Source organism: Glandiceps talaboti, chromosome 20 (assembly GCF_964340395.1).
Source record: "Glandiceps talaboti chromosome 20, keGlaTala1.1, whole genome shotgun sequence".
NCBI lineage: Eukaryota > Metazoa > Hemichordata > Enteropneusta > Spengelidae > Glandiceps > Glandiceps talaboti.
The window spans coordinates 18456915-18482026 of record NC_135568.1 but is presented as its reverse complement, the minus strand read 5'-3'; the positions used below and the strand labels follow the sequence as shown (position 1 = coordinate 18482026).

The following is a 25112-nucleotide window of genomic DNA, read 5'->3' as shown; positions in this document are numbered from 1 at the left end:
GTAGAAGTATTTAATTAAGCTGTCATCTCTTAATTACCATCTCAGAAGACATGTACCAATACACTGGTACCTATTGCAATCTTATAAGATGTGTACCAATAAACTGGCATCCCTTAGCATCTCATAAGATGTGTGCTAATGCATCAGTACATATTACCATACAATAAAAGGTGTATTTACAGGGAACCGTGTGTCAGGTGCTTGGTAAGAGTTCTGTGTTTACAGGGAACCGTGTGCCAGGTGCTTGGTAAGAGTTCTGTGTTTCTGAATCAGATTTTAGTGTCTAGGATTGGTTTGTAATACGAGAAATAAACGAGGACAAACGTCCCAAAACCCAATCAAGCACTAAAAATAATATGTTGAGTAAGTTAGACACAATCTTTACTTCATTAACTTTATGTCAGTTATCGCCTCACCCGTTTATACTTGTTGTTTATACACACTTATATCCAGCATTTCTGCCTCAATACAAGGTCGATTTTCTTGATTTTCAGCATTTGTTTGTTTTTCTGTCCGAAAGCATGCTGGCAGCCGTGAGTTCCTCTCTGACAGTATACTACTTAATTTTGACTTACCAAGACATGACACCGTCAATGTTTCCCAAAATGCTAAATTTCGTTAACAAAACTGTCAATAAACACAATCTACCCTTCGATCTATCAATGACGGCAGACGTTTAAAGATCGAAAATCACACTCAATTCGCAACTGTAGAAGAACAACGGTGCGCGCACGCACGCGTGCGCGCCACTATACGAAAAGTCAAAATTACCCACCTTTACCCAACCTTTCCCTACCTGTGACCCACCTGACTACCATCTCTGTCAAGGGGTAGTACGAGACGAAGTGACACTTTGGACTCTCTACAACCCCCAGGGGAGAGATCACCAGGGGTAAATTAAGTCAAAGGTGTCACTTCGTCTAATACTCACCACATTTACACATCCTCTGCTAACGATTTACCCCGGTGGAAAGACATGGTCAAAAATGACTTTTCGTATAGTACGGCAGTTGACGGCTTGGACTGGCGTTTTGTACAATTCATTGTATTTACGCTAAACTTACCTATGTATTCTACTCTCTCATGGTGTTGCTATTTAATGGAAAGTCGAAGGTTTCACATATTTACCTTCTACAACGCCCACGTATTGATAACTCGAAGCAGCTACCCTGGCGACATGCACATGACATCGTTTCTTGAGGACGCGAAACAAATCAGAACAGAAGAATTTGCTTATGAGATCCTTCGAATCAGCACGACCCATATTATTATTATTATTTGTTTGCATTATGTTAAAGACAAGTATGAACTGTCCGTGTTGTTACACATGTCTCGCATTTGACTTTACAACACCAATGAAATGTACAACTGCATCGCTCCGTCACTTCTTCGTCAAGGCTTGTGTAACCTCGTCCACAGCACAAAAGGTCGCATCCGTTTATGCCAAGTGATGTATTATTGCATCGTCTACCTTTAGTTCCTGGGGAACCTAATCTTTTATTAGGTTCACAAAAATTTGGCGATTCTTCAAAGTAAACTAGGTCCTTAACAGTCGGCGGTTTGTGCTCTGGATTAGCAACACCAAACTTCTTTATCTTCTTTTTTCTCCGTCCATCATTGGAGACAACAACACGTGAAGCTCCATCAAAACGCTCTTTCAACATATCACCAACTGCTCTGTAAATTGGCAATCTCATCCAGCAGGTGTTTATTTGGCAGCTACCAGACATACCGTGGCACTTACATTCCTTTCTCATGTTGCTGCTAACGGTCTGGAAGGAGGGCAAAGAAATAATGAAGGGGATAAAAGCCAAGAAGGAAGGTTTTCCTTTAGAAATATAAAAAACTAAACTAAACTAAAACTAAACAGCAGTGCCAATGACACTGTAGCACAACTGCACATAAGTAACTTATGAGTCACTGAATAATTGACTCTAAAATGTCACATGATAATATATACATCCTAAAGATCTTGCCTTGACTACGTTATCACCTAAACAACCCAAGGGCCATCAGTACTAACAAAGCTAATTTTTCGGCCATTTTCTGAGTTAAAGGTGTTTGACCAAACATTTCATATTTTTAAAACTTAATTCGCATGATGATGATCAGATCATCTAGCTTTGACAGTTATCCCTAGGATCAGCCCTAACAAACATCAAATAAATCTACCTCGCAGTTTCTGAAGTTGGAGACTTTTACTAAAAATGAAATTTCTTGCACCTAATTTACATACAATGTTTAATATAGCTATCGGATTTCTATATAAACAGTCATGGATAGCCTCTATAGAACACAAGATCCTAACACCTAGTACCTGACATCGCCTCTCGATATCTATCCCCACCAATGACCAGATATACCAAAATTTTCCACTCATATTTCACGTTTATCAATATTAATTGCTAATATGTCATGGTACAACCTAGATTAGAATTTTATATGTAAGATTTAGATTCAAATAATCTACTCTCAAATGATATTTTATATGTTAGATTTAGAGTCAACTAATCTACTCTCAGATAAGATATTTTATATGTTAAACCTAACATATAAAATATCTTATTTGAGAGTAGATTAGTTGACTCTAAATCTAGACTCAAATGAGATATTTTGGGATATGCTTTTAAAATTAGTGTGTATCGACATCTTGTTGACATTCGTCGATCGGAACATACTGTCAACACAATTATGATAGAGTTGGTAGTAATTACTAAATATTTGTTTGAAAGATGTTTGTCCTGTTGTGTTACATTACATGAATATCTCATATAAATCTCATATTTAAGTTCTTTCTTTTTTCGAACATTTGAATACAATATGTTACTGTGCTCTTTAAAGTCCAAACTAGTATACTAATCCTTCAAACATATAAACCCAAGTACAGCTGTTACTTCCTCACTAAAGTCACAAGAGTGAAAACATAAATACTAAAAGGAGAATAGCAAACTCACTACAAGGTAATGTCTTGAAAATAATAAAAAGATAATAGAATGAAAAAATGTTAAGCACATTTTACTGTTACGTATATTAGATATTTTTGGGCATAAAAGCCTAGTGTACAGAGGTCCTAAGCCATATGGTTAGTTTGGTTAAAGCCTAGTGTACAGAGGTCCTAAGCCATGTGGTTAGTTTGGTGAAAACCTAGTGTACAGAGGTCCTAAGCCATATGGTTAGTTTGGTTAAAGCCTAGTGTACAGAGGTCCTAAGCCATGTGGTTAGTTTGGTGAAAACCTAGTGTACAGAGGTCCTAAGCCATGTGGTTAGTTTGGTTAAAACCTAGTGTACAGAGGTCCTAAGCTATATGGTTAGTTTGGTTAATTGATACTACTGTAAACAATCATCTCATTTAGTATGTCAATATTAGTGATAAGAGGAGTAAGATAGATAGGTGTAGGCCTTAACATAGATCAGTTGCAAGTGCCACAGAAGGTCTGTCATAACTGCAAAGTAAAACACCATACTTGCATGGATAACATATTGTGTTAGACAAGATAGCAAAAAAGGGGAGAAAACATAATATATATACTCGCTTCATTGAAGCATAGACCCTACACGTGTACGGTCTATGATTGAAGCTTAACATTTTGGAGTTCGACACAAATTTTATGTCATATGGAATTCGACACACACTTTTGACACATTATTTTACTGTAATACAGAATGTGACCGTTAGCATCGACAAAATACATAGTCTTTGTAAATATTACCAAAGACAGCTATAGGCAATTTTGCTATATTTCACAATCTTTATTACAGTTCTGTGTGTGTGGTCAAACCCAGAACAACAAATGAGTATGTGTCTAACTTGAAAACATTAATGTAAGCTTTGGTGATATAAAGAGTACTAAACAGAATGTACATGAGATCAATGACAAAATTAAAGATAAATGGAAACCAAGGAAACCATTCATCAATCAGAAACAAGATAACATAGACCATATTCCGACACTCAGAAATCATACTTATAAAAGTATCAATGCACTTTTGTAACAAAAGTGAAAAACCAAAACATACATCAATCAACACACACTTGAAAAGAGAGAATATTAATATTTGTGAATGATGGCGATTGCAAGGACATATTCTGTAGGCTGTGAAATAAAATATTGTGCAAATGTGTGAAATAATGCATTGTGCAAATGTGTGACATAATGTATTGTGCAAAGGTGTGAAATAATGTATTGTGCAAATGTGTGAAATAATGTATTGTGCAAATGTGTGACATAATGTATTGTGCAAAGGTGTGAATTAATGTATTGTGCAAATGTGTGAAATAATGTATTGTGCAAAGGTGTGAAATAATGTATTGTGCAAATGTGTGAAATAATGTATTGTGCAAATGTGTGACATAATGTATTGTGCAAATGTGTGACATAATGTATTGTGCAAAGGTGTGACATAATGTATTGTGCAAAGGTGTGAAATAATGTATTGTGCAAAGGTGTGAAATAATGTATTGTGCAAATGTGTGACATAATGTATTGTGCAAATGTGTGACATAATGTATTGTGCAAAGGTGTGAAATAATGTATTGTGCAAAGGTGTGAAATAATGTATTGTGCAAAGGTGTGAAATAATGTATGTGCAAATGTGTGACATAATGTATTGTGCAAAGGTGTGAAATAATGTATTGTGCAAATGTGTGAAATATAATATTGAGCACTAACACTATAGACAAACAATGGGACAGCCAATAATCCGCACTAAAACTATAGACAAACAAAGGTATAGCCAATAACCAGTACTAAAACTATAGACAAACAAAGGGATACCAATATCCCGCTCTAAAACTATAGACAAACAATGTATTAGTCAATAACCAACACTAAAACTATAGACAAACAATGGGATAGCCAATAACCAGTACTAAAACTATAGACAAACAAAGGGACAGCAAATAACCAGTACTAAAACTATAGACAAACAAAGGGACAGCAAATAACCAGTACTAAAACTATAGACAAACAAAGGGATACCAATATCCAACACTAAACTATAGACAAACAAAGGGATACCAATAACCAGTACTAAAACTATAGACAAACAATGGGATAGCCAATAACCAGTACTAAAACTATAGATAAACAAAGGGATAGCCAATAACCAGTACTAAAACTATAGATAAACAAAGGGATACCAATAACCAGTACTAAAACTATAGACAAACAATGGGATAGCCAATAACCAGTACTAAAACTATAGATAAACAAAGGGATAGCCAATAACTAGTACTAAACTATAGACAAATAAAGGGATAGCCAATAACCAGCACTAAACCTATAGACAAACAAAGGGATAGCCAATAACTAGCACTAAAACTATAAATAAACAAAGGGATAGCCAATACTAAAATTATAGATAAACAAAGGGATAGCCAATAACTAGTACTAAAACTATAGACAAACAAAGGGACAGCCAATAACCAGCACTAAAATTATAGACAAACAAAGGGACAGCCAATAACCAGCACTAAAATTATAGACAAACAATGGGACAGCCAATAACCAGCACTAAAACTATAGACAAACAAAGGGACAGCCAATAACCAGCACTAAAATTATAGACAAACAATGGGACAGCCAATAACCAGCACTAAAACTATAGACAAACAAACGGATAGCCAATAACCAACACCAAAACTATAGATAGACAAAGGGATAGCCAATACTAAAATTATAGATAAACAAAGGGATAGCCAATAACTAGTACTAAACTAAAGTCAAATAAAGGGACAGCCAAGAATCAGCAGTGACACTATAGACAAACAAAGGGACAGCCAATAACCAGCACTAAAACTATAGACAAACAAAGGTATAGCCAATAACCAGTACTAAAACTATAGACAAACAAAGGGATACCAATATCCAGCTCTAAAACTATAGACAAACAATGGGATACCAATAACCAGTACTAAAACTATAGACAAACAATGGGATAGCCAATAACCAGTACTAAAACTATAGATAAACAAAGGGATAGCCAATAACTAGTACTAAACTATAGACAAATAAAGGGATAGCCAATAACCAGTACTAAACCTATAGACAAACAAAGGGATAGCCAATAACCAGCACTAAACATATAGACAAACAAAGGGATGGCAAATAACAAGTACTAAAACTACAGACAAACAAAGGGATAGCCAATAACCAGCACTAAAATTATAGATAAACAAAGGGATAGCCAATAACCAGCACTAAAACTATAGACAAACAAACGGATAGCCAATAACCAACACCAAAACTATAGATAAACAAAGGGATAGCCAATACTAAAATTATAGATAAACACAGGGATAGCCAATAACCAGCACTAAAACTATAGACAAACAAACGGATATCCAATAACCAACACCAAAACTATAGATAAACAAAGGGATAGCCAATACTAAAATTATAGATAAACAAAGGGATAGCCAATAACTAGTACTAAACTAAAGTCAAATAAAGGGACAGCCAAGAATCAGCAGTGACACTATAGACAAACAAAGGTATAGCCAATAACCAGTACTAACACTATAGACAAACAATGGGACAGCAAATAACCAACACTAAAACTATAGACAAACAAAGGGATGGCCAATAAACAACACAAAAACTATAGACAAACAAAGGGACAGCCAATAACCAGCACTAAAACTATAGACAAACAATGGGACAGCAAATAACCAACACTAAAACTATAGACAAACAAAGGGATAGCCAATAAACAACACAAAAACTATAGACAAACAAAGGGATAGCCAATAACTAGCACTAAAACTATAGAAAAAAATGGGACAGCCAATAACCAGCACTAAAACTATAGACAAACAAACGGATAGCCAATAACCAACACCAAAACTATAGATAGACAAAGGGATAGCCAATACTAAAATTATAGATAAACAAAGGGATAGCCAATAACTAGTACTAAAACTATAGACAAACAATGGGACAGCCAAGAATCAGCAGTGACACTATAGACAAACAAAGGGACAGCCAATAATCCGCACTAAAACTATAGACAAACAAAGGGATACCAATATCCAGCTCTAAAACTATAGACAAACAATGGGATACCAATAACCAGTACTAAACCTATAGACAAATAAAGGGATAGCCAATAACCAGTACTAAAACTATAGATAAACAAAGGGATAGCCAATAACTAGTACTAAACTATAGACAAATAAAGGGATAGCCAATAACCAGTACTAAACCTATAGACAAACAAAGGGATAGCCAATAACCAGCACTAAACCTATAGACAAACAAAGGGATAGCAAATAACAAGTACTAAAACTATAGACAAACAAAGGGATAGCCAATAACCAGCTCTAAAACTATAGACAAACAAACGGATAGCCAATAACCAACACCAAAACTATAGATAAACAAAGGGATAGCCAATACTAAAATTATAGATAAACAAAGGGATAGCCAATAACTAGTACTAAACTAAAGTCAAATAAAGGGACAGCCAAGAATCAGCAGTGACACTATAGACAAACAAAGGGACAGCCAATAACCAGCACTAAAACTATAGACAAACAATGGGACAGCAAATAACCAACACTAAAACTATAGACAAACAAAGGGATAGCCAATAAACAACACAAAAACTATAGACAAACAAAGGGATAGCCAATAACTAGCACTAAAACTATAGACAAACAAAGGGATAGCCAATAACTAGCACTAAAACTATAGAAAAAAAATGGGACAGCCAATAACCAGCACTAAAACTATAGACAAACAAAGGGATAGCCAATAACTAGCACTAAAACTATAGAAAAAAAATGGGACAGCCAATAACCAGCACTAAAACTATAGACAAACAAACGGATAGCCAATAACCAACACCAAAACTATAGATAGACAAAGGGATAGCCAATACTAAAATTATAGATAAACAAAGGGATAGCCAATAACTAGTACTAAAACTATAGACAAACAATGGGACAGCAAATAACCAACACTAAAACTATAGACAAACAAAGGGATAGCAAATAACCAGTACTAAAACTATAGACAAACAAAGGGATAGCCAATAACCAGTACTAAAATTATAGATAAACAAAGGGATAGCCAATAACTAGTACTAAAACTATAGACAAACAAAGGGATAGCCAATAACCAGTACTAAAACTATAGATAAACAAAGGGATAGCCAATAACCAGTACTAAAACTATAGACAAACAAAGGGATAGCCAATAACCAGTACTAAACTATAGATAAACAAAGGGATAGCCAATAACCAGTACTAAAACTATAGACAAACAAAGGGATAGCAAATAACCAGTACTAAAACTATAGACAAACAAAGGGATAGCCAATAACCAGTACTAAAACTATAGACAAACAAAGGGATAGCCAATAACTAGCACTAAAACTATAGAAAAAAAATGGGACAGCCAATAACCAGCACTAAAACTATAGACAAACAAAGGGATAGCCAATAACTAGCACTAAAACTATAGAAAAAAAATGGGACAGCCAATAACCAGCACTAAAACTATAGACAAACAAACGGATAGCCAATAACCAACACCAAAACTATAGATAGACAAAGGGATAGCCAATACTAAAATTATAGATAAACAAAGGGATAGCCAATAACTAGTACTAAAACTATAGACAAACAATGGGACAGCAAATAACCAACACTAAAACTATAGACAAACAAAGGGATAGCAAATAACCAGTACTAAAACTATAGACAAACAAAGGGATAGCCAATAACCAGTACTAAAATTATAGATAAACAAAGGGATAGCCAATAACTAGTACTAAAACTATAGACAAACAAAGGGATAGCCAATAACCAGTACTAAAACTATAGATAAACAAAGGGATAGCCAATAACCAGTACTAAAACTATAGACAAACAAAGGGATAGCCAATAACCAGTACTAAACTATAGATAAACAAAGGGATAGCCAATAACCAGTACTAAAACTATAGACAAACAAAGGGATAGCAAATAACCAGTACTAAAACTATAGACAAACAAAGGGATAGCCAATAACCAGTACTAAAACTATAGACAAACAAAGGGATAGCCAATAATCAGCACTAAACCTATAGACAAACAAAGGGATAGCAAATAACCAGTACTAAAACTATAGACAAAACATGCTTGCTAGGCAAAATATGTAGAAAAAAAGATTGTTTCAGAGAACATGACTTCATAAAATAGGTTGGTAGGGCGGGTTTTAATTTAATTTTTTATTTTATTTTTGTAATTACGTCGACCCAAAGACAAGATACTCATTGGTCAAAATACTTCCGTAAGAGTTGATGAGGTGAAAAAGAAGTAAATGAAGACAATTATGTGATTCAGAAGTAGACAAACACAATATGTAGACTGTGCTGTTATAGGCTGAAATGACATAGTTTCTCTGTCAATATGGTTTTAAAGAAGGTGGCAAGAAAATACATAGGACAGTACAAGTCAATTTTCATAATTTTACTATTTTTGCCGTAAAAGATGTTTGGGTCGATGGCATAAACTAGGGTCAGTCGGTTTGTAGGAAAGACATTTGTTTGGCTTTATTGCTTATACCTACTGTCTGTCGCTATTTCACTTGACTTTAACCGTATTTACAGGCTGTTATATCATCCGTTTGTGGTTATCAAATCGTCTCTAATTTCTGATTCTTCCTCCAAAATAATATATATATATCATCAATCAGAACTCATATAGTTGAGACTTTTGTTGGTATGGCAGGGATGCAAGTCAAATATTAGATTAATATACCAACAGCCGTTTTCTTCGATATCTTGATTGAGAGAGAACAAATTACAGTTGGTATGTATTTTGCTATCTGCAACTTTACTTAGTCTAAATCTGCATTGATCCTTTTTCCGCGTTATTTTATCTATTCTAATCAACACCAGTCAGGGGAGGTGCAGAATCGCATTTGGCCGAATGAACGATTGACTGACAAGCTGTTTTCAAAGTATCCATACATAATGTTTTCATTGAGATGAGAATTATAGACAAAACGAAAATGATATGATGAAAACAATGCTAAAGGCTGGTTTAAATCAGACATAAATGCCAAACTAGACGAATCTTATCAAAGTACTGCTATATATTCAATAAGTTGTTTCTCGAGTTGGACTTGGTAACTTGAAAGATCCCGTTAGGTTAAGTCACGGTTTATTTCGATGTGAGTAAATTTTAACACTTTCCGAAACAGTCAGTCCTAGCAGCTGGTGACCCGCAACCCCACAATCTCTGACCATTGTTGGCACGTTTGCTATCAAATAAGCCTTAGCAGATATAATATGCAAGGGGCATGGGTAATTCTTTTATTTTCATATTTTGCAAGCGTGGTTGTTAATATACGTCGATCTACAGCCAGTAATGTAGTGTGATAGAGAACATACGTCGTTCAAAACTCGTTCATTCGTGTAGGGAAACAGTTTATTGGCAGGACATGTGACAACGATTATTTCAACCGTCATCTGTAAACATCATATGTCCCAAATTTCTTTTAATTCCTTTCTGCTAAATTAGATTTTCATTCCAAACTAAAAGGACACTTGGTTGTTACGAAAATAGTTTACAGACCAATAGCAATGGGGTATTTTAAATAGCGTTAATCTAGGAACCACCACGGGTGTTTTTTTATAAACCAGACACACAGAGCATAATTGGTCGTTGACAGATTTGTTTGATTGAGTATGTTGTGATCTCTACGTGTCAGATTCCTAACGTGTTTGGTTTACCTTAGGAAGCCACTTGTAAAGTCCCAATCTACTCACTTTTGATTTTGTCTAATTGCATTAATATCAAATGGCTGGCGATGTACACAACCTTATTAGGAGTGTTGACTGCCATAGAGGGTTTCCATTCATCTCTAACAGTACTCTTTTAAGGACACAATTTTCACAACATCATGACTTTCTTAAAACTTCGTTAACTTAGGTATTTCTAACAAAACGGGTTCTATTTAATGATTGTTAATGCTTCTTACTCATGAAATGTGGTTTGGAAACAGCTTTTCACGCTTTCTTAAAAGGCAATTTTCTAAACAGAAGCTGTTTTCATTATACTTTTGTTCGTGAGATACAATAGAATAATGTGTTGTAGGTAGAGTTTCCTGTGTGTCTGTAAAATGTATCAAATCTCAGTTGTCCCCAGTGAATGACACCTCAGTTGAAGAGATATTTGGTGATTATTTTCAGCTAGGTAGGCGGAACCGATTCAAGAACAATTGAAGGTAACTATCGTCAAGTGAAAGTGTCCAAAACTTGTTATTTTGGCTAAAATGTCTGTTCTAGTGAGGTCAATGGTGCTAACACATTGTGTCAATGTAAACTTACAAAACGCCTGATGACTACTGTTTACAAAGAGAAATATGTGGATGAAACCTTAAAGGAATTTACTAACAACTGAAAATATAATTTTTGTTTCAAATTACGAAATTGTTCAACTAAGTTTCACTGAATTCAACTGTTTGAAAATATAGAAGAATATACTCCAGAGTTGATGCTTACTGACTAGCTGCTAGTAATTCAACTCGGTTTCAGTCTCGTGGTGTGTTTAGACTCTCTTTGCTGACATCCACTGGCGATTAACTGAAATACATAGCGTTACAACTACTGAATTGTTTCAATGGTTGATTCAAATAAACTTGATATGTAAATGCCTTCAATGCAGTCACAACTTAACCATAAGTCTATTTTTCATAAAAGGCCTTATCGTTAAAACATGTTAGTCAGAGAGTTCAGTGGTTTCACATCGTTATAACCTTGCACGTAACGATAGTGCTGAATTCACGGTCATCATTGCTAACGTGGTCTTCTATTGGTACTTTATCCCAGTTAATTACTATTTAGATGAATTTCACTTACAATGACCGTTGTCATAGTTACTATTTTGACGTTAAATGGCTGCAATCTCAGAGTCGCCGCAATTAAACAGTGTCCTCGAATACTCTTACATTTGCTAATCTGTATTCCGTTTGAAACAAATTTAGTAAGTTTGTCTCATGTTCTAATTTCCTCAAATATAGCCCATCGCTTTGTGTTAAATATAACCCCTCACTTTGTGGCAAATATAAACCCCCACTCTGTGTTATTGTTTAGTTAGTACAATTCCTATACCCATGCAGTTACTCGACTATACCAGACAATATTTAGATTATCTATCAAATTATTTATAAATTTACAAAAATAAGTTTTTTCCCTAATTACAATCCATTAAACGCTTTGAGAAAATATAGTTGTCGATCACGAAAACTATAAGATTGGTTTTGTCTTGATAGGTGACTGACAATCTAATTTGATGCGTCCAGAGAATTATTTAACAGACTGGAATCGTCAAAACTCAATAGATACACACCCACATGATGCAGTATATTCGCTTGCTACAAAGTTGCCATCCCTCATAAACAATACTAACTGTGCTTACATCTCCACATAATACCTCCACATGTAAATCTAATCAAAGCAAAATGACAAAGTCGTGTGAAATCCATGTCAACAAAGCCGTTGCATGCGTAACTCGCTTAATCAAATTTAAGGGGTCATTGTTGCCATTCTTAATAGACAAAACATTGAGAGGCGAGAGTTTGAAAGAGGAATGTCCATTTTAGTGTTATACATTACTCTCCATTCAACGACATAAGGTTTGTAAGAGGCAGACAGTAGACAATGTCGGTTTGATAAATGAATGTGCTTGAATTCATTACATTATAATCGATTTATAGGAAGGAGGGGCACTTAATAAGGCAAACAATCGGCTAGCTTTATTTCCGCCAAGTTTAACCCGTTTGGCGACCAACGTCTTTCATACCATGGCCTTCATCGGAGTGTAACTTTGATTAGACGGTTAAGACAACGTTGTCTAGTTTAACTCGCTGTAATTCACAGTTTTCTTAGATACCTCAAATATAAAAACTTTGCCTTTGGTTTATGTTAAGTACACAAACATTGGATATTTCCCTCTAAAGTGACGGCAACGGGTGAACAATATATAGGCTTTATTTGAAAGCCTAGGATTGTACCAGATGACACACGTTTTAAGCGTTTGGTGAAGCTTCATATTTGGTAACGTGAATTGCACACAAGGGAATCAAGTTAAAATTTGTATTTTGATATACTTTTATATTTTAATTGTTCCGTTTCGCAAATATTTTCTATTCTGGCTGATGATTTGTAAGATGAATAGAAATGAGTGAGTGAGTGAGTGAGTGAGTGAGTGAGTGAGCGAGTGAGTACAGTCATGGCGATACAGACTTTACCATGTCACACCCTTTAATAACCAATCAACTCACTGACTAATCATCTAGCATTTCATGCAAACATGCCGGTTAAAGGTTTACGAGAGAAAAGCTATCGCCATACAATCACATCTAGCCCCTTCCACGCTGGTGGTATTTCAAGATATAGCGTCAAATTACTGCTACAACCCACATTACTAAGTTAAAAGGTAGCTGAAGCTTTTAAACAAAAGAGAGTGAAAATAAGTAGAAGAGTCTTACAATCCGCCCTGCTTCATTGTTATGTAAATTCATCCAATACCGGAGGTCTCGTCCTCTTTCACCAGCATCGACAAATTTTTTGGCAAAATTATGTCCAAATTCGACATTGTCACTGCATCCTCCCCATTCCCAGCCTTCCTCTCCGTTTCCCTGTTTTTCGTAATCACAATTACACGTTTCAATACTGCCTTCACTACACGACCTAGCTATGGAGTGTGCTACAGCGCCACTTGTGAGTGAATTGATGAACGCCGATTCCCTGCATCCTGGAAAACATGAAAACAAATATATGTTTTAGACAGTCACTCTTTATAAAAGAGCATTGAGGCATGTTTGAACGACGTTATGTTTCACCAAAGCTGATTGTACATAATAGTATGTGGCAATGTGATTTGTGTTCTACTCAGTAATAATTTCATTTTAGCACCACCGACGATGGTTTCCATTGGATTGTCAAGTCATAATATATACATTCAAGAAACTAGTTAAGACTCAACTTAGACATTTATACCAGAAGACGAAATTTTGCTATTCCTACACAAATACTCCACTCTACATTGACACTAATTATTACACGGAAAACTTGCTAAGTTGTATGAGAAGAACGCTTGGTATAACATCACAGATAAAGTTTGCATCTGAGCATTGATAGTACATGTAATTAATCGTCGGTAAGTACATAACACACAAATTAACGCCCAACCATTATATTGACATCGATCAACAGGTGGTAGATAGCAACCCACTACAAGCACTTGTATGTTATAGCTCTGTGACTGTAATCTCAGTCACACCTACGGACTACTATTGTTAGTATCATTGTCACTACTATTGTCACTACTATTGGCACTACCGTTGTCTCCTCTCCATTTGTCACCATCTGTAGAAGTACAAGTTGACTAGTCTTACTTGCCAGCGACCGACAAATGTATTGCCCTCTGTGGGCGGTGTTGGTTTCTGAATCATCGTTAAAGAATTTGTCTTTAAAATATAAAGTAGTGACACTTCCTCCCTTCATTCTTTTACAAATGTAGACATAATTCTAGTCACTAAAACCAAAGGTTTCAAACGCCATCATTGACAACAACTTCACCCTCTTTTTACGATATAACCAATTTTACTCCTACGAGAATCACAATTTTTTTTACACAATATAGTAACCAAATATTATATTTTTATGTGTAACATATTTTACAAAGTGTCACCATTGAATCAATTCCTATCACCTGGGACCTAGATCTGTATTCTTGATATTAGTATTTTTTTTTCTTTTTATTCAGATCGATTGATATTGAGAAATTTGTGCGCTGTGGCATTAAAGGAACATTAATCCAATAAATAAGCAGAATTCATCCATTTTACAGCTTTCGTGTCTGGCCTATATGAATGTAGTAAAATATAAGTGTGGCCATCAGGCATGCACAGAGCAAGGCAATTTTATTTGTCGCTCTCTTGTGGATTCTGTAAAAGCTCCCGCTTTGCCGCAGTGGCTGCTCGACTAACCGCACTAAAGAAGCCGATAGTTTATTTTACGGCGCGGTATCTCTTGAGTATGCCCTACTACAGCGAACATAAAACAAACAGCTAGGTTAGATTATCACTTCCTGCGCCAGTGTCATTGACGAATGGGCAAATTCGTACATGATATCTAAACTTGACAGACATAACGGCAAAAAAGGTGATTGACGTGAGTTTATAACGGACTTTATGTTTACTTTAAATAATATATATGCAGTGAATACAGTTTACCGTAACCAGTATGCCAATGAATTATACATAACACATTATCTGAGGTTTTTTTTTCCGTCGCCACTTAAGTTTAATGAGGTCAGCTATTCGAAGAAAGAAAGTTTTGATACTTGATGAACCTCAGAGTAAAAAAAAACGTTTAAGAAACGATTGAGTGTAGGGACTTGATAAACAAAACATTATCGGACAATGTGGAGATTGTAGTGGTGATTGTTATTGGTGGTACAGCGTTGACGTTGTGAAGTAGATGACTTATGATAAGAAGCAGACCGTATCATTTGATGTCAACGTAAAACTGTGATGTAGATTCATCCAAGGCTGGCACAAAAACCAATGAATTTCCTATAGTCAGGCTGGACAATAAAACCCATTTCAAGTGCTATTATTCTCTATTTGTTGTCTCAAATGACTTCTAAATGGTCTCACTTTTGCTGAGATCCCAGTGGGACAGATCAATATGGTAGGTAAGGTAACCCCACCTGACCTAACAGCTAACGGGAAATAGGTAACGTTTTAATGAATTTTAGCGATCCGTTAGAAACATTAAAAGAAAGATGCTTCTCAGGCCAAACTTATCCGTCATGACCATTTACATCAAATTTCCTGTAAATTTCAATGTTTTTTGTAATAATTTGACGACTATTATCACATTGTGTTCTATTGTGACAAAGTGGATCTTGATAGCTTGATATTTCGTACGTAATCCATCTTTCTAACTACAAAATTCTGCATTGTACACAACTTATGGTTTACGGTAGATGTGTGACGACTTATGGTTTACGGTAGATGTGTGACGACTTCGGTAGACACGCTTATTTTTGATCTAACGAAAAATATTGTAGATAGCTTATCCAAAATATTGTTATCAACAAAACTTTCAAAAACAGAAACATATAATTAATGATGTTCAATCTTGTGGATGACTCACAATTGAAAGGGGTTCGAAAACAGCATTAATAGTAATGACGATACAAGAAAGTAGTAGGTTGCACTGGGAACTCTGTGAACTCTGTACTTTATATAAATGTGTGTTCCAACTAGTAACGGAAAATTTACATCACATAAGAATGCACGCGCATTCCAACTTGTAACGGAAAGAACGTAGAACACAAAATAAGAATCAATAATAAATGTAATTCACGACAAATCTATTGAATATGAAAATGTTTTTTTTTTCGAAATAGGTGTTTTAAAGATAATTGACTAAACATCGGGTAATTACAAAAAACTATTTAAAATGGTATATACTTGGTTTTAACACTAAATCAATTAGGCAGGATTAAGTTTGTCTGAACATCGACACTTACGTATTAACAAGTCTACAGTGTAGATTGGCAGTTATAATTTATAGTCATAGTATGTAATAGACAAACACCTTATCAGTTTAATAAGATTTTATATTTAAACAAATTATGCTATGGTTTTACATGTTTCCCTTCAACAATTCTATGAGTAATACCCAGCGAACCACAGCTGTGAGAACCACAACCCGTAAAGAACAAACATGTCGTATGACTACAATAAATACTTTAACCGTAAAAACTAAGGGGGGGGGGTAGGCGTGAGGGGTAATATCTTTAGTGTTTGAAGATTGTTTTTGTACCTTTTCATTCATATGATACATAATATTTATTAACACATTTCCATGTTAGTTTGACTTACTTTTCGTTGTGCAGGTCTGTCTCCATTGATCATGACATTGGCATCCAGTGTTACTATGTCAATGAAAGCTGAAAAATTGTGCCGGGCTTCATCTAGTGAAATGAGTAACGCTTGACTAGACTTGTACAAGTCTTGCTAATCTAATTTAGTTAAGTTAACAATTTAGCAATTTCTCAAATACGATCGAACGTATGTCTCGCCACACAAGCTAAATTACAGCCACGCACAAGACAGCTACGAAGAATTTTAATTTGTCATGACTTGAAGATAGACAATGCTAAATCTTTATGTGTTTTATTTAGAGAACAGTAAGAACATTGGGCGCGAATACGGTATATTATCTTTTAAAACATACACTTTTTATTTACTCAAGTGACAGACAAAAGAGAAGGCACGAATACTACAGTATATAGAACAGACGTTGTAGTGGTGCCAGCTGTGGTGTGGTGTGGTGTGGTGTGGTGTGGTGTGGTGTTTTATTTGACAATATGTGATTACATTGAGACACATACACTTGATTTCTCAATTGGCCTGTGTTTTGAAATAACTATACAATGTTATCGTAGACAACTTTTAGCTTTAACGTTGTGCATCCTGGCATACTGCCGATCATTTCAATAGTTGTAGGCTTAATACAAATACCTTATAGTTAGACAACAGTACTAACATTTCGTCATGTTTTGATCACTCAATTTTCAGTGCTTTGCGGCAACAAAGTTGGGGGGGGGGGAAGTGTAGACAAACATACAGTATACATGTGTGAAGTTGTCAACTTATTCTAATCCAGTCTCGTGAATGTCAGTTGCAATACTCTTGCCGTCTACAAAACTTTCTTTTGCGGCTTTTGTCAAGGCGACACAAAGTTTCTTTTTAAGATTGGTAACCTCAAGGCGGTCAATTGAAATGGTTAGGGATACAAAGATGACAATGCAAATAAGTGATTGCCTTAAGTGTAGTCTGTCCAAGCGACGAATATTGGCTAACAATACATGTATTGCGATGTTAACTGAGTACGAAGTTTGCCCACAGTGAAGATGTAACTTGAAACTGTAGTCACTGTAACCACAGACAATATGCTGGTTTTACAATATTCAAAGTTAACTCCTCAGAGTTTGTAACAGTTTCAATGTCCCGTACCGCGGCTACCGCCATCACTTTGTTATAATTGACACTACCAATCGTTGGGAACATAGCACCAAACTTTACATTCTAATGTTACGGTGAATTTCTAAACAATTCCTCAGTGTTTCGCCTTGAATAGTTAACATTACAAGCACATTGAGTTTGTATGTAGCGTCCAAATTAACTGGCCTTGCTTAGCTCCGAAAGTGCATAATATACAATGCATTGGTGAATAACTTGAACTGGAGTATCACGGGTGTGACAATAACGTTACGTTATAAAATTACGTTTTTAATGTCATATTAGGTTTAGAAAATTAGCCAGAAGGAAACAAACCGATGCGTCAACAAATTGTGTTATCATTTAACATTATTACAAAAGTCTGCTATTTGAAAGCAAGTTTGTCTGTATTTTCTGTTTGGCGTGAAATGCAGATAGCGTACAACTGTATTTATGGAGCCCACCTGTTGATCGGCACACAGTACCTCCGAAATGATTACCGTGAATTAATTACAGTATACATTGTTCATTATGATGGTGTTATTTGGCATTCTAAACATTATTCTTCGTGTTTAGCTTCTTTAACACTGGTCTCTATACTTCTAACTTTCTAACTCTATGCTTTCAAACTTACCTTTATCAAGTATTTTACCAAAAAGATTTCTGCCTCCATTTGTATTTTTGTAAGTTGGGCAATTCCATCTTCGTTCTTTGAATTGCCATTTGCACTCATCTACTGCCATCGTAACGGCGTTGGTTATTGCTAGTAAAGAACCAGGGTTTTTGCGAACCAAGCGACGCTGTTTCTTGTTTAATGGTGAATCGACAGGTATAGGCAAGCCAGCACGGTTCCCAACCAAGTTTGTGTTTCTGAGTGGAGTTGCAACTCCCCTGTGTAACGAACAATGCAGAGAAATCATCAGGGCGACAGTATAAAATAAAAAGACTTAGCCTTGTGCATGTCAACTATACTAAGGAACGATGAACAAGCACTGAAAACCTCATGTATTACGTACAGACCAAGTGATTGTGGTAGTCGTGACACACTCCAGCCCGTAGGCTTGGATAGTTATCAGCGAACCATACTAAATAAGAGACGGGAACGATACATCATATGAAGCTGAAGTCTTAAAAGTTAAACAACTGATACTCATGTATACCATACTAAGTAATGGAAGCCCTTTTAACAGTGGGACTGACACATGACAGATTTGTAGGCTTAGTCAAGTTTTCTCTGTTGTAAGGGTAAGTTCTACAAATACCGGGACAAATATTTTGGTATCGGGTTAACAGCTGGAGAGAAAGGGTATTGAAACTAATCCAGTGTGCTCACTCGTATAAAAAGCAACTGACATGTCAAAAATTCAAAAACCAAACCCCTTCCACCAATATATGGAAACACAGCTATTCATGGCCGTAGACAACATATCCATCCATAGTCTAAATTAAAATATGTAGTCTACTCACGATGGCCATATGTTACAATTTATTTACATCGGTGCAATGAATCACATGGGAATTGAAATATACAGTTAGAAGTATATCTTTTGGGGGAAAAACTAAAGAAGGTGCCGCTGAAGTTGTCTGATATACGTATAATACTACAATAGTGAAGTACCAACTGGTTCGGTGACAAAAAGCGCCAAGTTACTTATTTGAGAATTGTTGCTGTGAAAAATGTTCAATAGTTGAAATTTTCCTTAGGGACGGGATAAATAGCGAAACCAACTTACCACCACTTGCCAACTGTTGTCGCTTGAGCCTTTCCTGTGCCCAAACTTAACATTGGAAGTAAACAAAATATTGTAGACAAACAGAAATGCATGATCCTATACTTTGAACTGGACAAACTGCTCGAAGAAAAATCCTTTTCTCTTGTCGAACGATGTGGATATCTCCACCACGCACATTGAATCCCCTTCTAGTCTCCAATAAGAAATTTCATAAGATAGGGCACAAAGAAATCAGGCAGCGTATATCCGTGGAAGTTCTGTCAATCATGGAAGAGAGCTGACATATATAATAGAAGCTAAATTGTGGGTGTGTGTAAGTGGTCGAGACTTATTATATGATGTAATACATACACGCTATACTACTTCTAATTGGCGATCCATCTCTCATAAATCACTTGACGTTCTTTCACGGTCAAAGCAAGTTGCTATCTGGTGATAAAGACAGCAGACACGTTGAGCTTGGTGACCCTACGGGGGCTGTAGTGGGACGAGGCGACGATCGTCGATGAACGTTTACATAGATCCGTATGTATTCATTCCATACAACTAATTCCTGTGAAAATACAGACCTGGCCTTTACGAACGGTCATACATCTGAGTCGATTGCATACCATTGATGTGAGGTGACAAACCGGAGTATAGTGATAGGTTCAAAAATAAACGAAACAAAACAGGAATGCTCTGGGGATAGTAACATCTGAGTGAACAGTAGTAAACGACATGGGTCCGCCCCTAATCTTTCATTTAACATAACTTGATATTGTTCTGTAGCAGAGCGTAACCGTCAATGAGTAATCGATAGCAGTCTTCAGAAATTGATAGCTTCTTCAATTGTCTTTCACACCCTCCACGACGTGATGGCCCATGTCACAAATACTTTACATGGCTAGCCCTCCCTAATCAAATCAATTTCAGCATCGAGATCATTTTAGATTCCATTAACAAATCTTAATGTTTTGATACGATGACATACGGAGATTGTTTAGAATTTGGGTTGTTGTTTTATTTAAAGACTTGTGGTGATGTTAGTTGGTTGAGTGCCATTGACTAATTACATGAGGGGATTTTAGTTGGTTGATTGACATTGGCTAATTACACGAGGTAACTATTTGATTTACAGACAATAGAGGTATTCCAAGTATCACTTGTCTTAATATTTCCTGTTATTTGATGACACTAATCAACCGAGTAGAAATATTTGTATTTTCCTTTCTATTGTTTGTACAAGCGTAAATTTCAAGGCTAATCTGAGTAGTGTACTCTCGTAAACTACAGTGTATTTTATGGCACTATCTCGTATGCCTCCATCTTCGCTCTGTTTTGCGTGTAGGCGGTCATAAAACCGACAGCGGTGAACAACACACATAGCATCTATAAAATGATCCGTGGTGCAACATATAATGTCATTTTTGTTTATTACTAATTCCTTAGGTTCTCTTTCCAACGTACATGTTACGAATTAAATGAACAGACATGGGTGGCCAAAGATGAAGCATGCAGGTAAGGCCCGGGGTATATATGGATGATATGGGTGGTAAGAGAAAAGGCGACATGGGCGGCGGCGACGTAAGAGTGTTGAGACGGGGTGGATATTTCACTACGGTCTTGAATAGATGTACCGGTTTAGTGATGCACATAAATTGGTTCCCAGGTGAGACTTAAAACTGTTTGACCTTTAACCCCGATCATCTTTCTACTTGTACTGTGTAGTAGGAATGCTAGTACAACTACTTACAATATTGTTATTGCAGACCTGACGTCTCAGACGCATTCTCAGTGAATAGAATTGTCTTAGCAGCCAATTTTGATATGCATTGGTTACAGCCAAGTGTTAACTCATTCCTTGATTAGCTACGTCATCCAATGAAAGCACCAATTTCCTTGGCTCTAATCCTTTCTAATAATTATCCACGTATTTTAATATCCCTTTGTTCTAGTGCAACTCGACGTCACGTTAGGATTCTCACCATTTGTTGTCTGTGTCCTGACGTCATTTCACGATTCATGTTAATTATTGACGACTCTAACAGACTATCCCATCCTTATCTGTCATCCATTTCCTTTTCCCTGGGTACTTCTCATTTCTGTGGTGTAATACATTTTAAGAAGCACAAAACGTACGTCTTATTAAAATATGTACCAAAGACTATAGGGTAAATTGTCGAGAGTGATCATCGCCGATTGGCATGCTATGTGTATGTGTATCTACGTTTTGCTGCTTGTAATCATTAGTCAACCTTGTTAATTAATCTTTGGATTAATTAACCAATTAAAGGCTCAAGTCAAGTGTAAAAGGAAATGTGATTTCTAAGAAGCACTGATCGTCTATCGTCGAAAGAGAGGGGTGTGTTATATCGCCATCACTATACCTTTATTAACACAAGTCTTTTATCCCAACAAGAAAACTCGTCATTTTTCATACCCCGTTAATGAATTGGATAAGTTTCTGGCCAATGTGAAACATGTTTAAAAGTGAACAGGTAAATTTAAGAGCGGACGTAGTACGAGAAACGATTTATACATTTGTTGGCGTAAGTGTGATACTAGTGTGTTTCATTTCTGTTCATTATTTTTTTAGAGATATAGTGTTAACTTACACTACGATGACAAGCAATTCTGTCGTTGAAGTTGTCAGAGGGGTGACAAATTCTTGTCACGATATCCAAATTAAAGTTTGGTGGATTGTGATTCGGAAATGGTGGTTTAATGAATGGGTGTCTGTGGGTGGCTGATCACCAAAATTTAATTTCAGCTGTATTATAACGTCACTAAGACAGTCACACAGAATAACAAAGCAGATATTTTCACTTGATGATAACTGTGAAATTCATGTAGAATGAGTTGTGCCTTTAAAACATTCTTCAAGCATTTCTCGCAATCGTTAAATTGGCAGACTATTGAGAACGAGGCGGCTTTCAACAGACGAACATACGCTATTAACTGTAGACTCAAGTACGCCTTACATCTTCACCTTCTACTAAAGGTTCCTTCATATTAATCACCGATACCTCAAAACCACTAAATATTTTTTTTCTCATTTAAGGATGGCAACAGGTGAAAGTTTCTTAAGGAATTCTTAAAGGAAATTGAAGATAGAAAATTTTGAAAACTCTGAATGACATCATTACTATTCAGCCATTTATTTATGGATACTTTTCGTAAAGCCTGTTAAGGAATTCCTGAGATAATGAACCAGACAACGTGTGTGTTTGCAACCTCCGCCGAACTCAGAATTCAAGTACATGTATTATGTCTTCGTTGAGTTAATACTATGGCAGAACACCATGCCACGTGATTGTAATTAATTAATTAATTAATTAATTAATTAATTAATTAATTAATTAATTAATTAATTAATTAATTAATTAATTAATTAATTGAGTGCAAGTATGGCGTACTCGATCGGTGTTGGTATGGTATATTATTATCTAGGAATTAATTACCAGACAGTCATAGTTGCTATGACACATTTGGGTGTTGCTATGAATATTTGTGATTCAGAAATCTATTACCATAGTCATATAGTTGTTATGCACAGCTCTATTTATGTACAGCTCTATTTATGTACAGCTCTATTTATGTACAGCTCTATATGTGCACAGTTCTATATATATATATATATATATATATGTACAGCTCTATTTATGTACAGCTCTATATGTGCACAGTTCTATATATATATATATATATATATATGTACAGCTCTATTTATGTACAGCTCTATTTATGTACAGCTCTGTTTACGTACAGCTCATTTTATGTACAGCTCTGTTTATGTACAGCTCTATTTATGTACAGCTGTTTATGTACAGCTCTATTTATGTACAGCTCTATTTATGTACAGCTCTGTTTACGTACAGCTCTATGAATGTACAGCTCTATTTATGTACAGCTATGTGTATGCACAACTCTGTTTATGTACAGCCCTGTTTATGTACAGCTCTGTTTATGTAGAGCTCTATTTATGTACAGCTTAGTTTACATACAGCTCTATTTATGTACAGCTCAGTTTACATACAGCTCTATCTATGTACAGCTCTGTTTATGTACAGCTCTATTTTTGTACAGCTATGTTTATGTACAGTTCTGTCAATGTACAGCTATATATTTATGTACAGCTCTGTTTATGTACAGCTCTATTTATGTACAGCTCTGTTTATGTACAGCTCTATTTATGTACAGCTCTATTTATGTACAGCGCTGTTTATGTACAGCTCTATTTATGTACAGCGCTGTTTATGTACAGCTCTATCTATGTACAGCTCTGTTTATGTACAGCTCTATTTTTGTACAGCTATGTTTATGTACAGTTCTGTCAATGTACAGCTATATATTTATGTACAGCTCTGTTTATGTACAGCTCTATTTATGTACAGCTCTGTTTATGTACAGCTCTATGTACAACTCTGTTTATGTAGAGTTCTATTTATGTACAGCTTTGTTTATGTACAGCTCTATTTATGTACAGCTCTATTTATGTACAGCTATGTTTACGTACAGTTCTGTCAATGTACAGCTCTGTTTATGCACAGCTCTATTTTTGCACTACTCTATGTATATAGAAAACAGATATCAGAAACTGATATAATCGTAATATAAAGTTGCAACTCAACAGGCCAAAATGAGTTACCGTAGCTCACAATTTTTACATATCTCTTTAAAATATAAAGTAAATTGTTGTTTTTGTTGATTACCGCTACAATTGTCAAGATCCTCTCAAAAATATGATTATTCCAGTCCATGTGGTTGGAGAATGTCTGTTGGAGACAATGCTATGTGTGGTTGTATAAATGTAAAGAATGGGGAACTTTGATCTCAGTGCTCACGGGGATTAAATGGGATAAACTCCAACCCTTATTTTGCTGTCAGACCAAGTCAAATAAATTGCACATGTTTGATCACATACCTCGTAAAGTAGGTAGAGTTGGTATCGAACCTTTGGATTATTTTGATTTTGGGTCCTGAATTCGCATTTATGTTATTTTATTAACACTTCTTTTTTAATGCCAATTTTGCTATATTTTTTGTCTGAAAGTGCATACATGTACTTAATGTCGACAAAACTAGTGAGGGTTGGGTGATCAAAATCACACATTTTTTCCTCATTTAGAAATTCCACTAGATACAGGTTATTGTGAGAAAGATTTAGTGTTTGTTTTCTCGTCGGTTCAGATACCACTTCTTGACGTACTTGATGCTTAGTTAAGTAACCATGGGGTTATAATGAGTTTATATTACTTCCAGGTTTCGATAGTTTCCGCAAATACTAAATTTATGTTGTTACTATAGCAATATGTTTACAGTACTTAAGTCATGACTGACTCATTGGTGACATGCGCAGAAATACTGAACGAAATGAATGTAT

General features: G+C 35.6%; 1 protein-coding gene across 1 annotated transcript; it reads right to left on the bottom strand.

The window, feature by feature from the left end:
* Nucleotides 1-1292: 1292 nt before the first annotated feature.
* Nucleotides 1293-19839, bottom strand: LOC144450896 (protein Wnt-1-like). Its single transcript, XM_078141644.1, has 4 exons — nucleotides 19748-19839; nucleotides 18649-18905; nucleotides 13482-13747; nucleotides 1293-1772 (listed from the first exon to the last, which is right to left on the bottom strand). The coding sequence occupies exons 1-4, from the start codon at nucleotides 19837-19839 to the stop codon at nucleotides 1293-1295; spliced, it is 1095 nt and encodes a 364-aa protein (XP_077997770.1).
* Between the last annotated feature and the right edge of the window lie 5273 nt (nucleotides 19840-25112).

What these genes read in the sequence shown, in the direction of transcription:
- LOC144450896 (XM_078141644.1), bottom strand. Translation starts at nt 19,839, where the DNA reads ATGCATTTCTGTTTGTCTACAATATTTTGTTTACTTCCAATGTTAAGT. An exon ending in TGGTAAAATACTTGATAAAG is followed by an intron (nt 13,748 to 18,648) that starts GTAAGTTTGAAA and finishes CATGTTTTCCAG; the next exon opens with GATGCAGGGAATCGGCGTTC. An exon ending in ACAATGAAGCAGGGCGGATT is followed by an intron (nt 1,773 to 13,481) that starts GTAAGACTCTTC and finishes CCCTCCTTCCAG; the next exon opens with ACCGTTAGCAGCAACATGAG.